Source organism: Anoplophora glabripennis, unplaced genomic scaffold (assembly GCF_000390285.2).
Source record: "Anoplophora glabripennis isolate ALB-LARVAE unplaced genomic scaffold, Agla_2.0 scaffold262, whole genome shotgun sequence".
NCBI lineage: Eukaryota > Metazoa > Arthropoda > Insecta > Coleoptera > Cerambycidae > Anoplophora > Anoplophora glabripennis.
The window spans coordinates 159,036-186,918 of NW_019416428.1; the positions used below are offsets into that span (position 1 = coordinate 159,036).

The 27,883-nt window shown below is 31.3% G+C and overlaps 1 protein-coding gene across 3 annotated transcripts in view; it reads left to right on the forward strand.

Annotated features, from left to right (window-relative positions):
• LOC108907237 (long-chain-fatty-acid--CoA ligase 5) overlaps positions 1–27,883 on the forward strand; it is a 205,661-nt gene that overhangs the window by 64,905 nt on the left and 112,873 nt on the right. The window contains exon 1 of one of the 3 annotated variants that reach the window (XM_018710818.2): positions 14,004–14,532. The exons of the other annotated variants lie outside the window; for them this stretch is intronic. Within the exon in view, the coding sequence (XP_018566334.1) occupies positions 14,391–14,532 (142 nt within the window). The 5' untranslated portion in view covers positions 14,004–14,390. Of the gene's footprint in view, positions 1–14,003; positions 14,533–27,883 lie in introns of those variants that run through there. 3 annotated transcript variants of the gene reach the window in all.

Genomic DNA, 27,883 nt, shown 5'->3' on the forward strand with positions numbered 1-27,883 from the left:
GGTCACTAACCTAGCTTTTACTGCGTGTCTAATAGTGAACGACAAGAATATGCCTTTTTACATAGTCACATGACAAATAAAATATTTTTTTTACATTTTAAATATCAAGTATTATTTATTTGTTAATAAAAACAAATGTATAAGGTTAATAATTATTGTTTAGGTTATTGTAGCTTAGAATGAATAACGTTTTCTCGGTGTTTTAAACTTAATATGAGTTTTTAGTATTATGCTCAATTAATTATTCAGTTTGTAGTACGTATACTTATTGTGTGACTTATTGCTTTTCAGGGAGTGGTACGGTACCTACCTATTTAAAATGCCAGTGTAACTAAAACAACACTCATCCGTCCATAGCACTTTGCTAATAAAGTTGTGATCCGCTGCACTTTGATTTTGAAACCAGTTGCAAAAATTAAGACAACTGCGGAAATCAGCTGTTTCGCTGCAACGTTAGAATGCTCTGTGGTGCGCCGGCGCGTTTCCAGGATGCCGAGTTAACGGGAGTTAAGAGATAATTGGTTATTGTTTAAAAGATTGAGTATTTTTTTTTTATTTTCTGTCTTTATTAGTCCTTCCGAATACTGATTAAAATTAATGACGTTATGACGGAACCACCCTGTAGAGAATGGTTTCTGACGAAAATTTTATAGCTTTAAAAAATCGTTCGTAATTAATTGATTTCTATATTAAGTCTCCCTTACACCTGCGAACAAATTGCGCAACTGAGGCTGTTGTGCAAACAATTGTATAGTGGATGGTGTTATTTGAGGTGCTGTGCAACTAGTTGCAGAAATTCAAACTGTTTGAAATTAATTGCACAACGAGTGGCGTTGCGCAACTGTCGCATCGTGTATGGCAACATATTGTGCAATCACTTCAGTTGTTTTCAAGAGTGATAACAGGTTCTTCCTTGTATAAATTATGTTACCATTTCTGGTAATTCACCAAAGGTTATGGGGTCCATTCGCAAATATTTTTTATAGTCAAGTGGGGAACTCAATTGAAGTTCTTTGAGGAGATTTGCGTGGCTAAAAACAGTTATTTTCTTTAACTATTCTTTCATCCAGGCTCTTCTGCTTCCTTTTTATTTTTTTAACACCAACATCCGGCGCAATAGAAATTATTATAGCTAAACAGACTGCGTCGCGACACGCCATGTATTAAAACAAGACAAAAGCAACTGGAGTTTGCAAAAAATACTTATAGTGTATGGGGGACCTTGTTTACACAACAGCCTGTTGTACAACGTACGTTTTCACAATTTGTTCGTAGGTGCATGGGAGGCTTTAGAGCATAGTATACTGGAAATATCAATTTTATCAATGTTTGTAACACAGACATTGAACGATATCAAGATTAGATGCTCTGTTGCGCAAAGTAAATAACGGAAATATGAAATTTGTTCAACATCTTGTGATTTTGAATTAATTATTTTGTATTCAAAAGCATCTAATAATAGGTAATTATGTAATAACTTTGACAAGCGTTTACAAAATTTTCAATGACACTTAATACGTTGATTGATTTATGAAAAAATTTTCGCTGCTTTCTTGAATTATTGTTTTGTCTCAATATGTGCCTCATTATACCGTACAAGGTGTTTCAAAAAGTCACTGGTTAGGTCATATCCAACAAATTCAAATATTAATGATTTCTTGAGTTACTTTTATCCTCTGGCACAGATGGCGTACCATGTACAATTTTGAAATAAACTGTTCCATTTTATTTTCTTTTAATACATGTGCAGAAAGAGGCCCTGATAAAAAATACTCATTTGTTAGTTAATATAGAATTTATTGCTTCTTTTGTTACTTGCCAGTGACAGCGTTTGTATTATATTTTTCATTTTTTCTTCCCTACTAATACTAAGAGCAATAGTTGCAGTACTGGTAAGTTTCCATGATTTATGATTTTATAAATCTTTAGATACAGTCCACTATAGCTTATATTTCATATAGATATTCTTAAATATAAGGTTTTAATTTTGTCAATAGATGGTTTCATGTAATGAAGGTACACATCTTTGTCCAACGAAGAAATAAATCCCTCTTTGAACATGATGTTTCTAAAATTACTGTTATCCTTAATGAAAAGGAAAGTTTTGATAGTGATCAAACCGTCATGCAACTTCTGATCTACAAGATGATGCATCAAGTGTAGTGCAAATAAAATGGTAAAAATGATGATGAGACAAAAAGTACACGTGACAGGTCCCTATAAATATGCCATTCAACAATTTTATTAGTCCAAAATCATGTGACAACATTACTTGATTGCTGTTGCTGTTTTCTAATTTAGCTTCTAATGCACATACGAGGTCTGTCCAGAAAATAACCGAACTTTTTGAACTGCGCGCTAATGGAGATATTTAGTGATATGTGGTTGGCAACATTGCGTTGCGCACAACCTCCTCTATAACCACATGTGTTTGGATTGTTGATATCTCATTTAGTTTTTGTGATATTGTTATTTGAGTGCAACGTGTTTAAGTGTTAGTGACGATTATTGATCAATGTGCGATTTTCTGTAACAACGATGCAAAGTAAAATTTTGCGTAAAATTGGGGTAAACTTTCACGGAAACGTGTCAATATTTAAAACGAACTTACACAGAAGTGATGCTCTGGGTCGCACGCAATATTACGAATGGTTTTCACGATTTAAAAGTGGTCGTCAGTCAATTGAAGATGATCCGACTAGGAAAGCCTTTGACTTCAACTGATGACTCCCACACTCAGAAAGTCAAAGATCTGGTGCGTGCAAATCGCCGATTGACTGTCAGAGAAATTGCAGAAGCGGTTAGCATCTCGATTGGATCATCCTATGAAATTTTGACTGAAAAATTGAACATGCATCGAGTTGTAGCAAAATTTGTGCCTTGTTTAATGACCGAAAAACAGAAAGAAAATCGTGTGGACGTTTATCAGCAACTCCTTGAACAATCCAATGACGATGAAACATTAATTCATAACGGGAGACGAAAGCTGGGTTTACAGCTACGACATTGAGACAAAAGTTCAATCATCACATTAGATTGTCAAAGGATCTCCATGCCCCAAGAAAGCACGTCACTTTCGATCCATTGTCAAAGTGATCGTTAAGTTGACATCCAGATTAGTAACTAAGTACCGATAAAAATGATTCAAATAAAAGTTATTCCAAATCAAGTTCTTCTATACTTAACTAATAGTTCGCGATTAAAGTTTTTCAACCCTGGATGGAAGTCTGTTCTTTTTTGGCCGTACTATCTGTTCATGGTGATTTTTTTCTGTCTCCAAAGATTTAAGAAACAGGAATGAAAGATGTAGTAGGTCTTGAAAATTATTTATTTCACTGTTATGTTTAAAACAAATACCAGTTTATGTACCTGTTGCTATGTAATTTACGGTAATAGTAACGGAGTAATTAGCAAATAAAAATTACATTAAAAATAAACTTAAAATATAAAAAGCTTTTACTCCAATAAAAAACCAATGACAGTCGGGAATTGTTTTACTGTAAATGATAAAATCTGTTGCTTCGATGTGAGAACTGAACAAAATAATATTGGCTATTGCTTATATGCCAGTTGCTAGTGGCCGGTTGATTCAATGTGAGAGCTGATTAATTGTATAATGTCCCGAAATAAAAATTTGCTTCTATTTTCTTAAGGACCCACATAACATGTTTAAATAGTCTAGTAATAGTAACTTCTGATTAATTAAATGCTATTTAGTCACTTGAAAAATAAGGAACTGCATGGAGGAACTCTTAAAAATGTTGGGAAAAATAACAAACTAAAGTTTAAAATTGGGTCAACGAACACACACTTTATTACCACATAAGGTATACAGTTGCATATGTGCGTTTGATAAACAAACACTTTTTAAAAGTCTTGGTAAATGAAGGCATCAATTACTTAAACAGATGTTCATTAATTACTTTAAGAAAATCGTGTTTGTTTAGTTTTTATTGTTTTGAAATAAACTGCTGGTACCTACTTAAAAAGTTTGCAAAGTTGATTCTAAAATGACAGTCAGTTATGTCGTCTTTTTACTTTTTTTTGTTTCGAAATACAACAGAAATATTTTTCGGTAATATGATTTAGAGGAATTTTCATAATCAATCAGTGTAATATATATATCAATATGTGTAAATTTTTATGAGTATAGAAATCTTCTTAATAACATTACTGAAGTAATTTTCGCAAATATTTTTAATGCAAAGAAAAATAACTTTTTACATAACATTCTTCGAGCTAATAATAAAAAATATGAAACAGATAATTGGCAACTGTTAAAATGCATAAATCTTGTAATAAAATTTTATTATACTTTTCGTTTAATATGTAAATTAAAATTATTGTGAACTTTTAATTTAAATGTATAAAATATAATCATTAAAATACGAAATGGACTATTTACATCCGCCATATACAGGGTGTCCCATAACCACATGATCAAAAAGGTACTGCGATGTTCTTTGGCACAAAAGAAGACGATTTGACCTAACTTCCATTAAGAAAAAATGTCTGGCTCCTCTGCTATTGACTGTCAAAGTTCTTGAAAACAAATATGTTTTTTGTAATATCTGAGAATGTTACGATGGATTTTAATGAAACTTGCTGTGGACTTGTTCCTAAGTAAAACTCATGTTTTGATGAAGCAACCACGTACATCTGCCTTGGGCTAGTGGTAAATTCTTGAGTGTCTTGGTACAAGAATTACCAGAACTTTTTATTTGGTCGGTGGAATTAATTCATTTTATTTTTATTGATGCATCAGTCCTTTCACGAGATTTTCGTGCTCTTGGTAAAATCTTGTAACATTCATAGTTTTTACACAATTTTTTTTTTTTTCAATTTTAGACAATCATCACTCTACTCTACTACTCAAGTACAACAAATACTCACTACAATTACTACTATCGTAGTAAGTATCTTGGTGAAATCTTGTAGCATTCATAGTTTTTATGCAAAAAATTGTTTTCTGTTTCGTTGCGATTTAACAATTTTAAATGTATCGCAGTAAATCTGCCCTTTTAACAAGAAGCAGCTTTCTCTAATAATAATTGCCAATTCTTTTACCTAAGATATCAATAATGAAAGTAAAATGGTCGCAATTTTAAAGTCTGTCTCAATGCGATGGATTGAATATCATTTTACTTCATTAGATTTATTTTTTGTTAACACTCAAAAAATGTAAAGACGTACTTAGGAAAGACATAATTATTTTTATTGAAACTGGATGATAGTTACATAGATACAATAGATGATGGTGGAATTACAAGACATGTTCGATATGCCCCCCATTTTCCTGGATGCATAGCTGGATCCTTCGACTGAAATTGACTTCAGCCATCCTCAACATTTTTGGATATTTCCGTATTACGTCCGCCTCGTTTTGAATCCTACGCAATAATTCTTCCTGGGATTCCACGGGAGTAGCGTAAACTTTATTCTTCAAGGCATAGGAAAAAATTTGACAACGTTAAATTGGGGGACCTGGGTGGCCATTCGACAGGAACATCTCTCCCTTTTCTTCCGATCCACTTGTGTGGAAAAGTATTATTTAAATGTGCAGTTACATTTGCACTAAACTGCGGAGGAGCACCATCATGCATGAACCACATCTGAGCACGAAGATCGAGAGGGACATCTTCCATTAGAACCGGAAAAGTATTCATTAGAAAATTGAAATAATTTTCGCTATTCAAGCGGCGCGGCACGACATAAGAACCCAGAAGGATGTCACCGATGATCCCGGCCCAAACATTTATTGGAAATTCCACCTGAAAGTGGTTAATACGCCTCGCATGAGGGATTTTTTCTGCGTAATGGTAAATAAAATTCGGCTGGTGAAATTTGGATCGTGTGCTGACGCTCCTTAAATAAAGGGGGAAATTGAAGTCTTCTCTCAAAATGGTATAGTAAAAGCTCCTGAATAGACGTCGCGTGATAAGGATGGAGAAGTGCTGTCTTATGATGCGATTAATTGTACTTTTTGGTACGCCAAATTCCACTGTCAGACGGCGAGTACTGATATTTGAATCTTCAGCGACCCTATTTAAAACGTCTCCCTCAACTGATGCATTTCGTACTTGAGGACGACCCACACAGTCAACGGCTCGAACACCAAATTGCCCAGTCTCCCACAAATTCTTTTCAATCCATGTAAATCGGTAATTTGGAACCCGTCGATTTGGATATCGCGCCGCGTAGACGCGTACAGTCCCACCAAAGTTGTCTGCGCAAAACCCTAAGACTTTGATCAGTCGGTCATCTCTTCATTAGAAAACGCCATTCGAAACGAATTGATTGACAATTCATTTATTATAAAATGACATCATCGCTTACTACGATAGTAGTAATTGTACTTGAGTAGTAGTGATAATGATTGTCTAAAATTGAAAAAAAAAATTTTGCGTAAAAACTATGAATGCTACAAGATTTTACCAAGAGCACGAAAATCTCTAAAAAGGACTGATGCATCAACAAAGATAAAATGAATTAATTCCAGCGACCAAATAAAAAGTTCTGGTAATTCTTGTACCAAGACACTCAAGAATTTACCACTAGCCCAAGGCAGATGGACGCGGTTGCTTTATCAAAACATAAATTTTACTTAGGAACAAGTCCACAGCAAGTTTCATTAAAATCCATAGTAACATTTTCCAGATATTACAAAAAACATTTTTTTTCAAGAACTTTGACAATCAATAGCAGAGGAACCAGACATTTTTTCTTAATGGAAGTTAGGTCAAATCGTCTTCTTTTGAGCCAAAGAATGTCGCAGTACCTTTTTGATCATGTGCTTATGGGACACCCTGTATAACATTAAATGTTTTTCTTAAAACATTTGTTATTTTTCTGTATTCCAAATTCAAATATTTCTTTTAATAAAAGTGTTAAATATTGTGTTGACTACTTAAGTTACCTTGAACCAAAATAGCCTATATAATTTACTGTTACGATTCCACACTAACGCAAATAGTCTGCTGTCCCTATTTGTAGCTTAATATAATAAATGCGTAGGTATTGCATACGACTGGAACTGCAATTTTGCTGTCTGGATACTTATTTTATTTAAAATGAAATACTACTAAAATAATAAATATTTTATAGCAATATTCAGAAAAATTATGTTCTTACCTGTCAAAAGCAGTAAGTTCACAGAGTAAAATTCAGTGGCGGCTGGTACGGAGGGCACCGCCCCCTAGAATTTAGTAAAAAAATTTACTTTCAAATTTAGTTTACAATGATATCTACATAATTAAATGATTACCCTTATGCACATTAAAAAGGATATGTTACATTTGTAATGTTAAATCAATGTCAGTCAATTTAACTCGACTTGCAAAATTCGTTTGCAAAACTCTGAATACATGGGCTTCTCGTAGCTCGCCTCTACATCTGTAAAGTGTTTATAGCGGTGGTCATGGTTACCGTCGCGCAGCAGTGAAAGACGGAGTGGGAGTAGCGCATGTTCACTAGGTATCACAATGCAGTTTGGACTAGTCCGACCGTAACCAAATAATAGCTATTCACCGCTTTCTTTTCTTAATAAACGTAATTTGTCCATGTGTGGTGTAAAATTTTGATATTTAAATATCGTTCCTTGTGTTTTTTTAAATTGGAGAAGATTAAACTGATTGTAGCACTTGCAATGATATTTGTTGAAAAATCAATTGTGTTAGAAATGCCAAACTTAAATGAAAATGTAACTGAAAAGTTTATTTCGGATAAAAGCAGAAGGATGGACTTTCACTATAAAAAATAATGTTGAGTACATTTTCCCTGTATTTCAAAAGTACTTAAAATAAAAACTTCCCAATTATATTTGATTTTTTTTTTCAATATTTTGTACCTAAATATTTGCGCCCTCCCTGGTATGGAAATCAAGATCCGCCACTGGTAAAATTTAAATATGCAAAATACTATATGAAGGATACTAGAAAAAATATATATCTGATTATGAAATTTCATTGCCTACAACATAATATGATTAATTTTCCGATAGGTCTTCTAGATTTTCGTGTGCAGTAAAAAAAGTGAAAAACACGTATTTTGCCACTTATTTGCAATTTGCCAAGTTAGCGTCACTTCTTTCGAGTTACTTTTTTGATATTATCATTCTTCATNTAAAAAAATTTACTTTCAAATTTAGTTTACAATGATATCTACATAATTAAATGATTACCCTTATGCACATTAAAAAGGATATGTTACATTTGTAATGTTAAATCAATGTCAGTCAATTTAACTCGACTTGCAAAATTCGTTTGCAAAACTCTGAATGCGTGGGCTTCTCGTAGCTCGCGTCTACATCTGTAAAGTGTTTACAGCGGTGGTCATGGTTACCGTCGCGCAGCAGTGAAAGACGGAGAGGAAGTAGCGCATGTTCACTAGGTATCACAATGCAGTTTGGACTAGTTCGACCCTAACCAAATAATAGCTATTCACCGCTTTCTTTTCTTAATAAATGTAATTTGTTCATGTGTGGTGTAAAATTTTGTTATTTAAATATCGTTCCTTGTGTTTTTTTTTTAAATTGTAGAAGACTAAACTGATTGTAGCACTTGCAATGATATTTGTTGAAAAATCAATTGTGCTAGAAATGCCAAACTTAAATGAAAAAGTAACTGAAAAGTTAATTTCGAATAAAAGCAGAAGGATGGACTTTCACTATAAAAAATAATGTTGAGTACATTTTCCCTGTACTTCAAAAGTACTTAAAATAAAACTTCCCAATTATATTTGATTTTTTTTCAATATTTTGTACCTAAATATTTCCGCCCTCCCTGGTATGGAAATCAAGATCCGCCACTGGTAAAATTTAAATATGCAAAATACTATATGAAGGATACTAGAAAAAATATATATCTGATTATGAAATTTCATTGCCTACAACATAATATGATTAATTTTCCGATAGGTCTTCTAGATTTTCGTGTGCAGTAAAAAAAGTGAAAAACACGTATTTTGCCACTTATTTGCAATTTGCCAAGTTAGCGTCACTTCTTTCGAGTTACTTTTTTGATATTATCATTCTTCATACTCTTCACCATCATAAAGTGCAATAAAATATCCACTAATAATTTTTTCACGTTCAAACTCTAATTCGACTGGAGTATAAAGAGATGAATCGATTCTTACAAGAAATTTTTTGCAATACATGAGTTTATTCAGAGACAGTAACTGGAAGGATTTCGGAAGATGCTATTCTCTTAATCCTTTCAAATTTGCATAGTGGGTTTGTCTCCATAAAAAAAGCAAGAAAGTTCATATTAACATAGTGAAAATAATTTCTTTCCCAGATATACAGTCAATTAGCCACTTCAGCTTATTTTCAGAGCAATAAAAATTTTTTCTATTTACTCAAAGTCTGTGCAAAATTTCAGCTTAATATATGGAATAAAAATATTTCGAATAAAAATATCTTGAAAAAAAATGCTAAACGACAGATGCAAATTTTCATTATTTCCACGAAAAGGTTTTAAAAGCTATGGGAGTTCCAAAACTGCAGTGTCTGTGACTTTCTCATTATCAAAAAATTGCAGCAATATTTAAATAGTAGCTGGATGTTTCTTTTCTATTACCGAATAATAGTGTAATGAAATATAGGACAAAACAACCCATATAGAATGCACGCAACTGTTTAAAAAGTTAGGTTAACGCTTGGAATATTTTTTGAATAATATGAAAGGTCTTTTTTTTCAACAACATTTATTAAAATGTTTTCTCATATATATATCTTCCCTTTCAAAAGGTATAAATGGTGATATGTATGTGAGAAATTAAACACTAACAGATCAAGTTTGTACTGATTTTGTCAGCATTGCCATTGAAAATAAGATACTTTCAAAGTGACTAGTTTTAATAATTTTATGCAAATTTATTACCTTTTTAAGTATTGGCAATGTACGTATAATCTTCAAATATAATAATTGTCACTTTGTGTTTAAAAAAACGCTACATTTATTAAAAAAAAAAAACGAATACTCAATACTCAATGAAAATGTAGATATGGTTCTGATTTTTAAGAAAACTTGCAAAAATTTCAACAGCAGTACGGTTTTATGGAAACAAATAATTTATATCAACAATGAATATAAACATTAAAAGTTTTCCACAGCAAACTGATCAAATCAAGAGATTTGGTCGAATCAGGGTTTTTCTCTATACATGTTATTTTATACATTTTGAACGGAAAGAGATGTCTAAGAACCATTTTAATAAAAAAAAAATAAATAAAAGTTGTTGAGAAGAATAAGAATATTCATAGGTATTATGTAAAAAAATGCATGAAATTAAGAAAAATAATTTCTATGTCGTCATAGCTCTTAGAACAGTAAAACTTGGAATTTTTATGTTAAATACTTTTTATGTTATTAAGATTCCCGTTTGTGGTTTCGTATTTATTCTTTCGTTTTTCTGTAACGGCGTCCAACCTTCAGTTCTGAATCTCCCTGTACGAGCAAAAGATCTATTTATTTGCTGATTTTAACAATGTACCTATTAAGAAAGTTTTGCACTATTAAATGGTTGATTTATATAATTTGTGATTAAAAAAAATATAACTGCCATGAAAAAATTAGATAGTACCTATTTATTAATAATATTACAATTAGACTTACATACAGGTATCGAAGGGTAACATATTATTAATTCGTTGCTTGAGGTCTACAAGTAATTCCAATTCAATTGATTTCTGAAGGTAAAATGCGCAATGCGTTGTACATACCTACTACAATGTAGTAACTACATAGTAGGTACACATTACATAGTACAATAGTACATAGTACATGGTACATAGTATGTAGTACATTGTACATAGTACAGAACAACAGCAAATGAAGATAACCGACGAAGTTTTCGTTGTTTGACTAGTACGTACTAATGTACATATTCACACAGATTTTGTGATGTAAGATTTCACATCTTCCAAGAATCAAAGCAAACTCCGTATTCTCCTGCACATTGTATGTACAAGATTTTTTTCTTTCTACACGTCGTGTTAACCCCGTTAAAACTGAATGAACAGCTGAAGCAGACATCTGAGCATACGAAAATAATTTCATGGGAAGGAATGAATAACTCTCACGAATCTTTGTACGGAGATAGTGCACGTACGAGTAAATCTGACCGCACCTTAATAATAGTGAAATAGCAACTACATTTAGACTAAGGATGCGTACTGACTTGAACACAAACGTTATATATGCAAAAATTTGCTCTAGTTAGTACTAATGTGCGTGTAAATTTATGAACGCACGCACCTACATAATCCATTACTTGTCGGTTTACCAAAAAGACGAAAGGAAACATATATTCTATTATTAACTCTCGTATTTTTTTACTTCATTCAAATAAAGTCAAACAATACCAGAGATCTAGGCATGCAAAAGATATCTAATCCCACAGACAAAATATCTAAATTACGAGAAACAACTACCCTATGGACTACATGCCTCAACTCTTGTCATCGTCGTTTCAAAATATCATTTTTTTCTAAAAGTTTAATGTACCTATATATAATTTTGTTAAATTAACATTCTAACAGGCTAAATCTGTGGTCTAACCATTTGTCGCTCTATGCTCACTGACCACAATGCCACTGACCGCCATAAAAACATCTGCAAACTGTCAAACTCACTCACACATGCACAAACGAAAACGAAATGCACGGTCAACGTCCCTCAGCAAAAAACCTCAGCCGACAGGGCAGGCATTAGGGTGCCGCTAGATACTTATCGAATAAATTGATCGATGCGAAGCTTCAGAGACATGTACAAATGTGATGTAGTTAGGCATGGAGCCCTAGAGTAGTCGTTTCCCGCAATATTATTAGTTAGGAATTTTGTCTGTGGGGTTATAGGATATGTTGAGATTTTTTTGTATCGACTTCATTTGATAAGATTTTTTTGAAACATTTATTTCCATTTGTTTGAATTACCTTTAAAATAGACTAAATAAAGTAAATGAAAGAAATTAATTGTTTAGTATCGATGACGTTTTTGTAATGAAGACCTGTTTACAATTGCACAATTTTTATGCAATTTGGTGTGGAGGAATGAAAGGGTCCTGTAATTACTTAATTGATGAACTCCAAAAGCATCCCATTTTGTGGGATGCCAATCATCCTCATAATTTTTCAAGACATAAGAAATATTTTTTCCTTCTTGTTATTATTATTATTATTAAACCGTTCAAACAGTAGCTGGAGCATATATTTAGGCATATTAAAATAGTTTTATACGGGAAAGAAAATCGCACGTTTATGTGAACATGGAGTTCGTATGTACGATTAAAACTGTTCAAGTCAGCCAGCACTCACCTTTATACTGCCGTGCAAACAAAAAGTGAAATATAGAATCTGTATTATGTGCTATTAAAAACATTAAAGTATCAATCAAAATATGACATTTGGTTTGTGATAATGATAGCACATTTTCTTATATTCTGCACGAACTTTTTTATTAAATCAAAGAAATATTGTGTCTCCACCAGGAATACCTATTTCTGTGGACTATCCATCATTTCTCAACATATGTCGTTTCAAACCACCTTTCAAAGAGTTCAAAGACTTGATGATCAATAGAAACAATGTAATGGTTTTATGGAAAATGCTGCAAGACTTAAAATCTGAGTCAGAGATCACGTCATTCCCACTCTGAAGACGTACTTAGTATCCTTTAACAGTTTCAATAGTTTTTACATAGCTTTTAGATGAAAATCTACAGCAGCACTGTAGCTTTTATTGGACATTTCATTGTTCCGCCCTAATTCTGATAGTATACCAAAGTAAAGTAAAGAAGTGGACCCAGTGCAAAATTTTCATTCGTCTTGATTGAAAAAAAGTAAATGTCCCCTTTTATCCGACGATATCAAAATCTTACAGAATATAATATCTTCATCCCTTGTCAGTTTATAATATTTGATCTTCATTGTATAATTTTGCTGTTACTTTTTGTACTACCCTTGTATTAAGTAGATACAAATTAAAAGAAAAGTTTATTATACACTTGGTTCTAGGAAATTAAACACTTACTGCAAATCAAGTTGCTTACATTTAAAGACACGATATTAAACATATAGTAATGAAAACAATACGTGAGGAAATGTAGTAAAAATAAGACATATTTTCATGAGCACAGTATCACACATAATCAGATCCATAAAAATGTATTCCCCTTCGAGCATTTCTTTAAAATCTTCCTAATATTCCTTTTATTCTAACTACTTTGCATAGTTTAATACTATTCAAACTAATTGTTAATTTTTTATGTATTAGGAACTAGTTAAAGAATAATTTCAATGTGATATGTCTTGCATACAAATAGTTCATTATGATAGAACGTATGCACTTTATATGTGCAGTTAAATAAATTTGTCTGATAACTTATCTGCAAACAGTGGTATCAAAAAATATAAAACTACTGTTTTATTATTTCAATTTACATGACAACTTGAAGTGTAATCACGTTCATTTATTAACATAGCAATATAGAATGTAATACTTTATAACAATTTTTCTTAGGTACTAATGGGTGTATTTATATAGGGTGTCCCAAAACTCGATTGTTGTCCTTCAAAGGACACCTATTTGGCGAACGTAGATTAGAAATAGAAAATAGAATAGAAGGAAGAATAGTTATGAATAGATTAGTAAAGTAGAGTTTCAAAAACGACTTGTGTTTTCTCAAAATTTCTACCAATAAAAAATTGTAACAAAAAAAAACAAGACATAAGGCCATTTTGTGGGTTTTAGTTAAACACACATTTTAGTAGGTTTTAGTTAAAAAATAAGTTTATATTCATATTCAAATAACAGACAAATAAATGTTCATAATCTACCAATAATACAAAGAGCGTTCTTTATCAACCGGCATAATTTTAATGACAACTCCCTCGACATTCACGAAACTGCCTTTCTAATCATTTGTACAGTACTATCCACCCCGTACCGCGTAGGTAAGCCGCCTCTGGTCGCCGCGATGTGCCGCTTGACTGTACCATATTCCTACCAGTGCTGGTACGCGGTGAATAATATGGTCCATAAGAGATTCTTCCGGCTCACACCTCTCTAGTTCTTCAAACTCCAAACCTCGTATCCCCACCCAAAAAAAGTACCATCAGTAGGTACGCCACCAAATTTGCTCTAGTTTACCGGCCGTTGTAACATCTATTAAAAAATTTTACCGTAAGTGTCAGTTAAGCCGGGACACATAGATTAGAAAAAAAGCCGGCGACAATTTAAGTTTGAAGTGTTAATTTTTCATAGAGTGGTCGGCTTAGTGCAAACGCAGCGTCAGTAATGTAAACAAGGACTTTTAAAATCAAAATATTTGTTTAAATAAAAGTGAATGTAGTGTTTATTATGGTAATTTGTATCGAGACCTAGATAAAATATGGATGCCTGTCTCACTAACGCGAAAAGCTGCATTAAAATTCACAAGAAAGGAATGAAGGAAAAGAAGAAAAAGACCACCAAGAAGGTGAATGAAATCGATAATGAAGATAAAAGTAAGGGCAAAAACCACTGGAGGAATTGTAAGTACATACAAGAGATTTAATAGAACCAGTCATAAAACAAAACAAAATATACATATAGTGGTGTAGTGTAATGAATATAAAAAACTGATGAATAATATGGATCATCATTTAATAAAATAATAATATAGAACAAAAAAAATTTTTTTCTTTAAACTAATGCCTAATTATGTGAAAATATTTAAGAGAAAATTCAAGTAAAAAATTCCTTTCATCAAAAGGATAAGCCAAAATGTTAGGACTTATTTATCTCGTATTAATAAAAAATGTATATATAGTTGCGTGTTAGTCTTGTTGTTTTTATTGTATTTTGTGAAATGTTGAATAAATTTCACTATACACAATTCGTCTAAAAAAAATTATGAACAAATAACAGATAATCATGTGCATATTACTGGTGCATTTATTAGTTTTCCACATAATTAGTAAAAGGTTTCTATTTTTCAGTATTATAGTCAATTTAAAAATTAAATTAATTTATATGATACATAGTATGCAATTCCTAGTCGATAGTGATTATAAATTTATTGTAAATACAATTTTAAGTGAAACAGAAGTATATGACATAATAAATAATAATTTATTATAGTCCAGCATCAATATTTTCAGTTCTGATTAAGATTAGATTAAATAATAATTGGTCAATTAAATTGTGAGTACAATTTCAGTGACAATTTCCAAATCACATTCGGATAATAAACTATGCATTTTATCCATAATAGTGCACTTCACACTATGCATGCACAATAGTGGCTGACACTGTTCTACTTTACAGTTGACTGTTCGCTGTTGCGCATTAAGTAGCCTAGTAATATTATGTTAATTGAATAAATGTATTTCTGTGAATGGTTTAATAATTAATTGAAAGGCACTAAAATAATATTCCCAAACATTTTGTTATGTAAATAATTTTTTAATCTGGAAAACAAATATTTTGAAAGTGATGAAAAAGGGTTTTTTTCAGTTTTATCAATTATATATATTCATGACATATTCTGGGTGAAACAAAATTTTATAAAGTAATTAGGGATATACAGGGTGTGCCAATTAAAACTTCCCATCTGGAAAATATCGGAATAAAAAAAAAACCTGAGACACGTCGATTTTCTTTTAAGGGATACCACATGACCGCGTAAATTTTGGTATCTTGGAAGCTACCCTTAGGCAGGGGCGTAAAATACCCTTAAACTTTAAATAGCACCCTACGTTGAATGACACCTCATTTTAAAGCATTTTCAATTCTGCTCACGACGACACACGACTTTTTAAATTTTGGTTTATATACGACAATAAAATCATCACTTAAATAATGAGAGAAGAACTTTAAGGGTATTTTTTAGGTAAACATTTTCAATACATTTTTTTTGAAAATTAATTAGCTGAAACTTAAATTTTTCGGGGTTGTACCTCCTGCTGTCACTAATAAAATACAAAAGCTTTCAATGCATATCCCTACTTCTGATTAACCTTTTTATATCCGTATCCACTTCGCGACAAACGTGCATTAGAAAATGGTTTGGCCTAAAACGTCATATATAAGTACTGTATGATAAATATATACAAATAATACATAAATATACGTGGCTATTTTATCAGTAACGTTACGACTTGCCTTTAGCAACTGGTTTAAACCAGTATGAAAACAGTAAAGCGGATAATTGAGAATTTCATCAAAGTACCACAAGCAACAGGTAAGTTGTTAAAGTAGAATAGTGGAATTCAAGATCGGATCGTTTTTCCGGAACATGTAAATGTGTTTTTAAATAAACATCGCCTTCACAACTGATTGAGAATGTACTAGGTCAGTTGTAACAACCACGTGGAAGGTGATATATTGACGAGGAATGTGAATAATTACCGCATCCAGATAACTAAAAATAGTAGAATTAGTTTTTAAGTGAAAAATCTGTTATTTGTAAAATACTATGAGGGATCAAACAGAACGGAACGAAACCTTATCGACTTGTAACTTACCTATCTTTAATGTTCAAATTTTTAATAACAATATTTACGTTCCATTCTGAGATGTATTAAATGAGAAAAAACTCCCTAACGCTTAAATATCTATAACACACTACAGTAAATATAAAAAAAGATTAGCATGGAAATAAATTCACTCAATAATAGAATTGTTTACTCCAATACATATTAAATATAGAATAAATGTCGTGCCATATATACGTATATATCAAAAATGTTTCGAATTAAATAACATTAATTAAATAAATAAAAATAATAATAAAAATAAAATTGATTAAATTAATATTAATCATTGGAAGTACCAAGGGTGTTATACAGTGTGGATACAAATTCTGGAATATTGCTTATATTTCTTAAAATATTCGTCATATCAGAAACATGTTTTAATAAAAGTGTTAGGGGAAATTATTTCCTGTTTTGTGATATCAAGCAATATTTCGTAGCACATAAAATATGGTTGCCAAGGTAACCGACTTAATTTTTTTAAACGACACTATATACTTTTTTTTGGTGAAAATTAATACATTGGACCTTTCTAAATACGATACAATACAATTTTAATGGGGTCACATAAGAAAAAAAATACAAAAAATTTAAGTTTTCTATTATGCTTTTGACACTGTTTATCAAAATAATTATTAACATCAAGAATCAGAACAATGCGAAACTGTCACTAGCTGTCAGTTGCTTGTAATTGTGTGCATTGTTGCAGTAAACGTACTTTTTTACTCAATATTCTGTGTACTTAAGTACTTAGTAAGTTATAATGGCGCTTGAGTTAAGTGAAACGGAAAGAATAAGTACAGGTTTTAATGGTGGTGGGATATGGTGACAGGAAAAGGACACAGCGGGAAGTATGCGAGTTGTTTAACGAACTTCATCCAAACAGACCTCAAATAACCACAATCTTGTGTTTCTAAATTGTTAAAAAAATTTTACGAGACGGGAAGCGTTAAAGGCAAATTACATGCAGGGCGGCCAAAAACAGCTACTGATGATGATACTACTTTAAATGTGCTTCTGTCAATACAAGAGAACCCACATTTGTCCAGTGGGGAAGTTGGTAAGGTGCAAGCCATTTCACACCGTTCTGTGTTGAAACAGCTCCACAAGGAAAAGTTTCATCCATACAAGATGCAGCTCGTTCGAGAACTTGTGCAAAATAATTTTGCAAAACGTGTTGAATTTTGTAACACTATGTTAGATAAATTTAACATGGATTTGGAATTTGGCAAAAAGATTGTGTTCATCGATGAAGCCACTTTTATGCTTCATGGATTTTATAATAAACAAAATTATCGATATTGGTGTCAAGAAAATCCTCACTGGATACGAGAAACTCGAACCCAGCGACCAGAATAAATTAATGTCTGGACAGGTACAGGTATACTAGGAAATAATATTATTGAACCATTTTTAATTGATGGGATCCTAACTGCCGACAAATATCTTAATTTGTTGAGAGAACAAATTGTACCTGCTTTGGAGGCCCTAGGTCCAATTCATCAAATGTGGTTTCAGCAATATGGATCCCCTCCACATTATGGAAAGGCCGTAAGAGATATCTAAATGAAATGTTTCCTGCAAGGTGGATAGGTCGCGGAGGTGCCATTAAATGACTATGGTCACCCGATTTCAATCCGTGTGATTATTTTTTGTGGGGTTACTTAAAAAGTATAGTCTACAAAGAAAGACCAGTAGATCTGGAGGAAAGATTGCTTGATATCACTAAACGGGAAATAATTTCCCCTAACACTTTTATTAAAACATGTTTTTGATATGACGAATATTTTAAGAAATATAAGCAGCAATATTCCACAATTTGTATCCACACTGTATAATAATAAGCCAGGGCTCTCGGGAAGTACACTAACAATCTTGGCGAATTATTAACTACATAATAGATATCTTAATTATTATGAAAAAGCTGAAAAATCGATTAATTGATTGAATAGTTTTTTTAAGAATAAATTTATGAAAACTCTTTCAAACTCATTTTTTGGGTGAATTATACCTTTTTGTACCATATTTCGTATTAAGTCAAGCTAACCTATCTCATGGCCAATTCCTGGCCAGACATGCATAAGTTAGCTTTACTTTTTTATGAAACACATTTAAAATTTTGTAATTGTATGTTATAAATTATAATAAACACAAATAAACATATACAGAGTATTTCATAAGGAACTTCGTATACTGTAATGATAGAATGATGCAATCTAGGGAAAACAGAATGACCTCTAAAAAAGCCCTAGATAAAAACTTTAGATATACAGGATGATTGTTTGAACTTTCACTAACACTCATTTTGACTACAGCTTTAGAACCACTGTGTGAATTATTTTATTTTTGGTTTACATATGTACCGCTAAAAGCCAACAGACTCTTGAAGACAAAATTCCAGGACCGTATTGGATAAATTCCTTTTCTTTCATAATCTATCCAGAAAGTTCGCCCTGCATATTTTTTAGGTATTTCGCACATCATATTAAAAGTAACAATGAAATTCTAATAACACACACTTGTCAACGTTTCTGTGGCAATGCGAACGATTAGATCTAATACTTTCGTATTTCTTTATAAATAATACCATGATTTCTTACTCCAGCTTTATGTACATTACAGAATTAAAAACCTCAAATTATACTGGAAACATAACTTATTCACTTGTCACATCAAAAAACATACATTTTTCCACTGTTTCGTATAAAATAAAACATAGCATACTGAAAGTACAAAAATCACGGTTTTATATTTTTGATCACGTTTTCGGAGGCTTCTGGAATAATAAAATCCTAGTAACATTTTTTTATCAGTTTTTCCTGTTATTTTAGGAATCAATTCAACCTAATTTTTGAACTTCAAATCGGTACACATCACAACTTCTATCAGTAATTTTACATACAAAACTGAAAACTTCTTGGAAAATTTGAAAAATAGTTTTCCCAGGGTTTCTTATTTTTGGGTAGCTACGTTTTAATTTTTTTGTTAAATTAAATTATTAAATGTGTTCAACATCAGCGAAACCAATATTATAATAATTATTGAATATTAAAAAATGTTTGTGTAAACTATTAGTTTCCGGTCTTTAAGAAAAATAATAGTTTAATATATTAAGTGCCTTATATTTATAGATATTTAAGTAAATTTTTACTCCATTCAGCTACAAACTTACATTATAAGTTTCTCAACTGTCTTGTACAAATGTACCTACAGCGAAAATTTTTTCGATATACCAAGCGAATATAAAGTGTTCCTATTAGGACCTGTTCCCTTTAAAAATCTAGTAAGAAGTCGTGGTACTTATTAGTATCGAATTGGCTCTAATAGTTTTCCATCCTGAAATAATAATGAAAATCTAATAAAACAGTGTCTTTCCATAATTCTTGTTCCAAAAGTTCAGGAGAGTATGTTAAAAAAAATAGTAGGTACATGTGTTTTTTTCACTGGTTCATGTACTATACGAAAGAGTAACGTAAATGTACAGTGTGAATTTTTTCGAGGGGCCACAAAAGAATAGGAATAATAAACAAATTTATGCAAATTTGTCCAAAACTGTGGGCAAAATATGCTTAAGCGAAAATTAAAACGTCAAACGTCAAGTTTTAAATGGTCAGTCTGTACTTATCTAGTTTGTAGTATCATTGCAGTATGTACAGTTCGTTACGAAATGCATAACCTGTATTACCTGCATTACTTTACATTCATGATTTTTGTCATTTCATGAATCATATACATTTTTTCGTATACTTTTTAGCAGAGTATGATAAAACTCCCTGTATTTTAAACTGTTGAAGATGATGGAACCATCATAAATACTCCATCACGTCAGGAATTTTCCCTAACCTCAAAAAATAGCTCAAAACCAGTGGAAACCTCGATTTTTTTGTTAAAATGGTTAAGATTTTCGAATTGAAGTATATAGACGTCTTAATAGTGTCAAAGTAAAACTTTTAATTCCTGCATTTTTTCTCTAAAATGCCTCCTTGCGGAGTTACAGCCATTTTAAACCAATTTTGAGCATTATTAAAATGCCGATAGCTCCTAAAGGCTGTATCTTAGAGAAAAAAAGATCAAGAATAAAAAGTTTTTATTTTGACCCAACTAATAAAGAGAAATATATCATGAGCCCTAAACCTAACAAAAGAAAAAAACAGCAAATGGAAATCCAGGTATACCAACCGACATTTTAAATTTAAAAATAAAAACTTTTTAATCTTGCACTCTAAAGTGCATTCTTGAATAGTTATAGGCATTTTACTAACGCTCAGAACTGGTTAAAAATGGTCCACCATGGAGCATTTTAGAGAATTTAGTGCAGGAATAAAAAAAATTTATTTTGACCATATTAACACATCTGTGTACTTTAATTTCAAAATATTAACTAATTTAACTAAACATCGAGATTTCCACTGATACAATTTTTTGAGGTTTGGGAAAAATCCTGACATGATGCAGCATTTCTGATGGCTCCATCATGTTCAGCGGGCCAAAATGAAAAAAAAGTGTAATCTAACGGAAAGTTCAATAAAATAAATTTGATTGCGATTTTAACCATTTAATATGAAACAAATTTTAAATCAATTTTGAATTAAATGGAATTGTCTCAGGTATCACTTTTAGTTTTCAAGATATCTGGTTGGGAAGTTACAAAGAACATCATATCACAATTTTAATTCCTGTGCTTTTACTGACAAAGTATGTAATATTTATCCCTTGAAACGTGGGTATAAATAATCATTAATTTTAAATTATAGTACCTCTTCGAGATTTAAGACACATTTTTATGACTCAATTAATAATAAAGATCCAACAGTGGATCTAGTAGCAAGTGGCTGGACTGGCATCTTGTAAAGTAGTCTTTAATGTTTTCCTTAACAGCTAGTCATGGCCAATGCACTCTTAGTGCACCTATACGTTATTTAAATTTATTATATTGCGATGTTTGTACTTAATTCGCCTTACTACAAATGCAATAAGTAACCTGAAATTAACATAATTTCCATTAATTTCTCCAGAAGTGACACCTCAATTAAGATAAACCTCAACATATTCAGTATTCTATTTTCTAGTGACCATTTCATTGACCATTGAAAAATAAACATATGTTAAATTAAATAGATTAGCCTTGTGAAAAGGAAATGTTAAATCTGCAATGTGCAGTCAATTTAACTCGACTTGCAAAATTCATTTGAGAAACGCTGAATACATGGGGCTCCTCTTAGCTCGCTCCTAAACCTGTAATATGTTTACAGTGGTGGTCATGGTGACCGTCGTGCAGCAGTGAAAGGTGAAGCGCTGTTTACTAGGCCATTTGGGCTCTGTTTAGCCCGCCGGTACCTAACCAAATAATAGCTATTCATCGTTTCCTTTTCTTATTAAACGTAATGTGTTTAAGTGTGGTGTAAAATTTTGTTATCTGCGTATTGTTTATTGTGTGTTTTTAAAATATGTAAAAGTTTAAATTAGATTGTAAAGACAGACTAACAGCACCTGCAATGCTATCTATTGAAAAATCAATGATCCGGGAGATACCAAACTTTAATGAAAAAGTAATTGAAAAGTTTATTTCATTTTCTTTATATTTCAATAGTGCTTAAAATAAAACTATCCAATTATATTTGATTTTTTACAATACTTTGTAAATAAATTTTTTCGCCCTCACTGGTATGAAAGTCAAAAGCCGCCACTGGTTACCTGATAAATTATTTTTGTTATAAATTATATTTTTATAATATCGACTAAAGAAGGATATTATTTCCTGTGATTATTTATTTGTAACATTTTTTTAGTATTACTCAAATAAATATGCTTATTATGGAATATGTAGTTCAACGACCATAAGAGAAAATTTGTGTACTAGTTTCTGAACGTAAAATATCTTAAATACACATTTTTTAAATAGTAAAGCAACATGTGGCTTAATCTAAATCTCCTGAATCTCGAAAATTAAATTATTTTGCCATAGTTTGAATTGCGTAATATGATAAGTAGGGCAAGTTTAATTTTTGTCTTTTGACAGTTGCTAACGAATTCACTAAATGTCTCTGTTTGAAGGAATATGTCAATATAGAAGCTTCTTATTTTTTTTAATAAACCTGTCCACCGGCGCCAAATTTTTAAACTGGTGGGTGCCCAATACTCAGATATAACAAATTAGACCTATAGTGATTTTCTTATTTACGTGTCTGTAAAAAAACGCAACTGTGACCAAGTTGGTCATTTCTACCCATTAGGAGAAACTGATGACGCCACCATAAATTATTATTTTTAAAAGAGATAATTGATAGTATATCAGTTATGATATACAGGTATTCTTCTGGTCATATATCGTTTAACATAGTATGTAAAAATATATAGGGTTGGTGTCCATATAACATGATGCTCAACTCTTTCTTTTTTTTTTCGATAAAATAAATGAATGATGAAAAATTAATGATTACAAATAACATTAAAATTAAATAAAACAATTTCATGGTTAAAGAATGCATGCTAGAGATAAAAAAATAGTAAAGTAAAGAAAAATTGAATTAAACTAAAAGTACAAGTTCCTCCTGATTGCATTTCTGTGACACTTACGCTTCGGAAACTTTGTGGCGAGAATCAAATAAATAATCAGTAGTAATCTATATTATTCTAGTAAGGAGCAATACGCGTTATAGTAGCAGAAATAGGCTAAACCTGTGGCCAAGCCGTGTACCGCTCTGTGCTCATAATACACAATGCTAATAACTGCCACAAAAACACGTGCCATACACTCGATCAAGCAAACCGTCAAACTCACTCACATAGGCACCGGCACACTAGACCGACATTAGAGTACATTTAAGTTATTTTCCAAGAAGACCCCTGCGTCACTTTCTTGGAATTAACCGCGTTCGACACCAGAGGTAGAATGACATGGGCCACATGGCGTTCATCGCAGCAGCTTGCAGCGCATACTGTGTTTTACAGTAATGAAGGCGTGTTTCTTTGTAAGTGTATTGTCTTGTGCATTTACAGTGTAATTTCTTATTGGCGAAAGATGAAAAAATGATGAATTTAAGTCGCAGTAGAAGAGTATCGTGTTTATATTTTAATATTCTGAGAATAACGTGGAAAATTCTTATAATACGAAGAGTACAATTACCTATAATAAGGCAACGGTTGTGTCACTTTTTGTGTAATTAAAATTACATGAAAGAGAACCCGGCCTACAGACAACCCTGTACCACATTGTAGCCGGCCATGGGCGTAGGTAGGATTTTTGCTAGGAGTGGGCCCAGGGCATTAAAAAAACTTCTAAACCTAAACACTTTTTCGTTTGATTCCAAAAAAAAGTCCCCCCTGGCTACGCCCACGGTAGCCTTAACATTTCCGATCTCTCTTCATTAGTTTTTAGTTAGTCAGAAACAACTAATTATTTAAAATTGATTTTTGTTGTTTTTTTTTACTCACTCCAGTATAGAAAGTATTACGTTTTTTGGAATGCCTAAAGTACCTCCTTACCACAGTAAAATTGCTTTTTTGGCTTCGGGGGTTAGCATTCATAGCTAAATCATAGCGTTAGAGTACCCAGAACCAAGAAGATTCGGCGCCTATGACACTAATAAAAGAAATATAACTTGTAATATAGAATAGCATTTCATTTTAATATTTGTTAGGGATGCTGTCCATGGGAGTGCGGCCCTGTTCGCCGCATCCATTAATATATAGACTGTTTATGTTAATGTCAAGTAGTGTAGACTAGAAAGAATTAGTTACGTGTAAGGGTTTTTTGAAAGGGGACTCACTTGTTGACTTGCTTGACGACTGGTCGAGTGTTGTATGTTCAATCTGAATATATCCTATTTTCGAAGTAATTGTTTCGACTTTTAATCGTTAATTATCCTAACATATTCTAATATGGATTTGTAAATTAATAGTTAGGATTATTAAACACTATCAAGCAAAGGAATATGAATTATTTATTTACGAATAAATCTAGTTCTTTAAATATTGACAAAAAATGTATTCCTTATAGAAATATTAATATAATGTACGTACCTAAGCTTGATAAGGGCAAATAACTTTTTTATTAATTGCATATTTGTTGATAGCATCATTTATTCGCATCTGTGCAGAATGTTTAGTGACACCCTGCTATATTTTAATTCAGCTCTTTAAAGAACGTCGTCTAGAGGTGAACGAACTCTTGAGCAAAGCTGTTTTCGTGATTACTAAGCCGATATATTTTCGCTGACACCATCAGCACGTGGAGGTGACAGAACTCTGCAGTCTCAGCAACAAATTCCGGCAGTTTATATATAAAATCTGTTATCTCGACATTAATGTTAACGCCGGACTGCATAAAATCGTTGATGACATTATCGATAACAGTGTGCAAATTGACTTTGAAATATACGGGGCAGAATAAGGAAGTACAGGATGTATTATTGTTATTTTTATAATATCGATTACGTACTTCATAGTGAACTAATTTTGACATTTTCTTGTATTTTCTAGGAACATAAACAAAAAGGAGATATCTCGTTATTCATTTTTTAGTTTTGATTTTTGTAAAGAAATTGCTTATTTAGATATTTGTTAGTATCAGTCCCTCAAGCCATTTTTAAAAGAAACTTTTATACGGATTTTATAAATAGAAAAACTATGTTTTATAAATAGAAAAATGTAAATTTAAAAAATTATATATTTGGGTTATATCCGAAATACCGGAAAGTATAGAAAAATATCCGACAATATTTTATGACCAAAAACTTAAATAAAAGAACCTATTTACAAAATTATAAATTTTCAAAAATAAAAAAGTTATTTGATACCACGAAAATGATCAAAGATGAAAGACGTCTTGTATTCGCCATTTGATTTTTTCTAATTATGCCCCTTTTTGTCCATCTCCGGAAATACGGAAAAGGGGCTCCTTTCTAAAATATAGGGCATTGAAGTTTAATGTTTTTCTCGTTTTTTATATCTCAATAATGAAATGTTTTCTGTTTCTCACATTTTGAACGATTATATAAATTTTTTTTCATAGAATAACTTCTGAAATATTTCAAATTACTTAAGAAGAAACACCCCAATTTGTGCTTATCTGCTGATACAGTTTTCACTTTGACCGTATTAACTGTGTACTTTAATTTCAAGATCATAACTTTAACAAAAAATCAAGGTTTCCACTGATTTTGAGCTATTTTTGAGGTAAGTGAAAAATTCTGACGTGGTGGAGCATTTCTGCTCCTCTTCAGCGGGTCAAAATACAGGAGAATATCATACTCTGTTAAAAAGTATATAAAAAAAATATGTGCCTGTGTAATCAGCAGTGTTAGTAATGGGCTAATTTTCGTTATATCAAGCATTTCTTTTAATGCTTCTAGATTTTTAGTCTGGAACCTGGAACAGAAACTTAATAAATTTAAAACTTTAAACCAACACAAAAATTGCATTTTAAATTGATGATATTTGAGATACTGAGGATTTAAGAGATGCCAGATTTTTATGAGAATATTATATTTTATATAAAACTTTATTCGAATTGTTCCGTTCAATAATATTTTAGAGAAGTGTTCTGATCCTTAACATACTTCACTCTCTCTCTCAATTACAATTTGGAACATCAATATATCAATGTTCCATGTACATAAAGTTACTACAGATCCTTGATGTTAAAAATAAGGAGATAAACATTTCTTTACACAATTTTCATACAATTTAAATGAAAATTAATGTTTAGTAGATGTCATCTTTTGTCTTCGAAGTAATTGTATTTACAGAAATAGATAATATTCAACTATTCAAATCTTACAACTAAAGACCTTTTATCGTAGATGAATTCTTTATTTTGTGTAATTTTTTTATATTGTACACATTTATTGTGTAATTTTATTAGAAAACTTACAAATGAAATAGAGACCTTCTTCTATAAAGTTTAACATTATTTTATACTAAATTTTAGGCATTTTCTCTTATTTTTTATATAGCTTCCTGCACTAATACTAAGAGCTAATTATGTTTTCGTTGTAATACTTAACAATTAACGTAAACTATCACATTACACTAGTAATTAGATAGTTATATATTACATATTGTATATAACGGGTATAAGTAACAGTAAATAAACTGTGCCAGTAGGTTAATTATACCTATATGATTATAATTTGATGCAAGGGATCAACTAAACTAGGAAAATGACTGCAAACGTAAACATTGGATGGAAATTTCTTTGCAATTTCTATCTTTCACTGCACTCTAATCGAAGAGATATCTGCTTTCTAATACATAAATACATTTTTATGGAATGCAATATAAGTATATTTCGATACGTACATAAAAATTTCTAAATAATATTTAAGTAGTTATCTATATTGTCATATACCTAATAAATGAAAAAAATAATTAAAATTTTAGTTTTACAGGTAAAATGTGGCATAAATATTTCAACAGTTGCATACAGATAAGACATACACATTCAAAATACAGAAAACTGAAAATATATAAAAGCATTTAAAATGTAATTTTTTTCTCTTTGACAGAAACAAAATAGTTTTGGAAACCAAAGGAATAAATCTTTCGAATGGTCAATGTAGGTATATGTGCGAATATTTATTTACTTCTCACAAGCAAGAAAAATTTTGTCAAAAACAACCTTATCTTTATAACCTTATATCCTTATAACGCAAGGCTTTTTAAATTTTTTTGTTAATTATTTAATACCCAAAAAAATTATGTAAAACGATAAGTTTAGGTAAGTAAATGGAACCAACATTGATAAATTCACGATATTTTGACTCCCCCATTAACTTTTTTGTTTTTAGAGTTATAAAATTATTTGAACTACAAAAGTTGCACGATTTTTTATGTTTTAAGTTTTTGAAAATAATAGTAGAAATACAAATGAAGTCGAAACAAAATAGCCGTGGATGTTAACTTTGTTGATCTAATTGGAATATCCTGTATATTTTTACACATTTGAATAGAACGTTCTCTATGGATCATAGTCATATAAGGTTTGTTGATTCCATCTCTAACAATAAGCGAGATACTATTGAAAAACGAAACGAAGGTTTTTTATTCAGAAAATGGAACACCTTGTAATTGTTGGACTTCTTCCCGGCGTTTATAGATTTTAGTTGTAATATATGTAACATATCGGATGGTCCAAAATGTGTATAGGTATGTACTTTTTTTAAATCTCACTAATTAGGCCGTGAGAGGCCTAATTACTTATGCACAATGTTATATGGTAGGCCGTAACAGTGACAGGTAGTAATGTCATGACAACATTGTTATTGATTGCCAGTTTGTATTATTATTTAATTAAAATGGGTTACACAGAAGTAGAAAATTGGGACATTATAGGAATTAAAATAGAGTAACGTTAAAATACCTACCT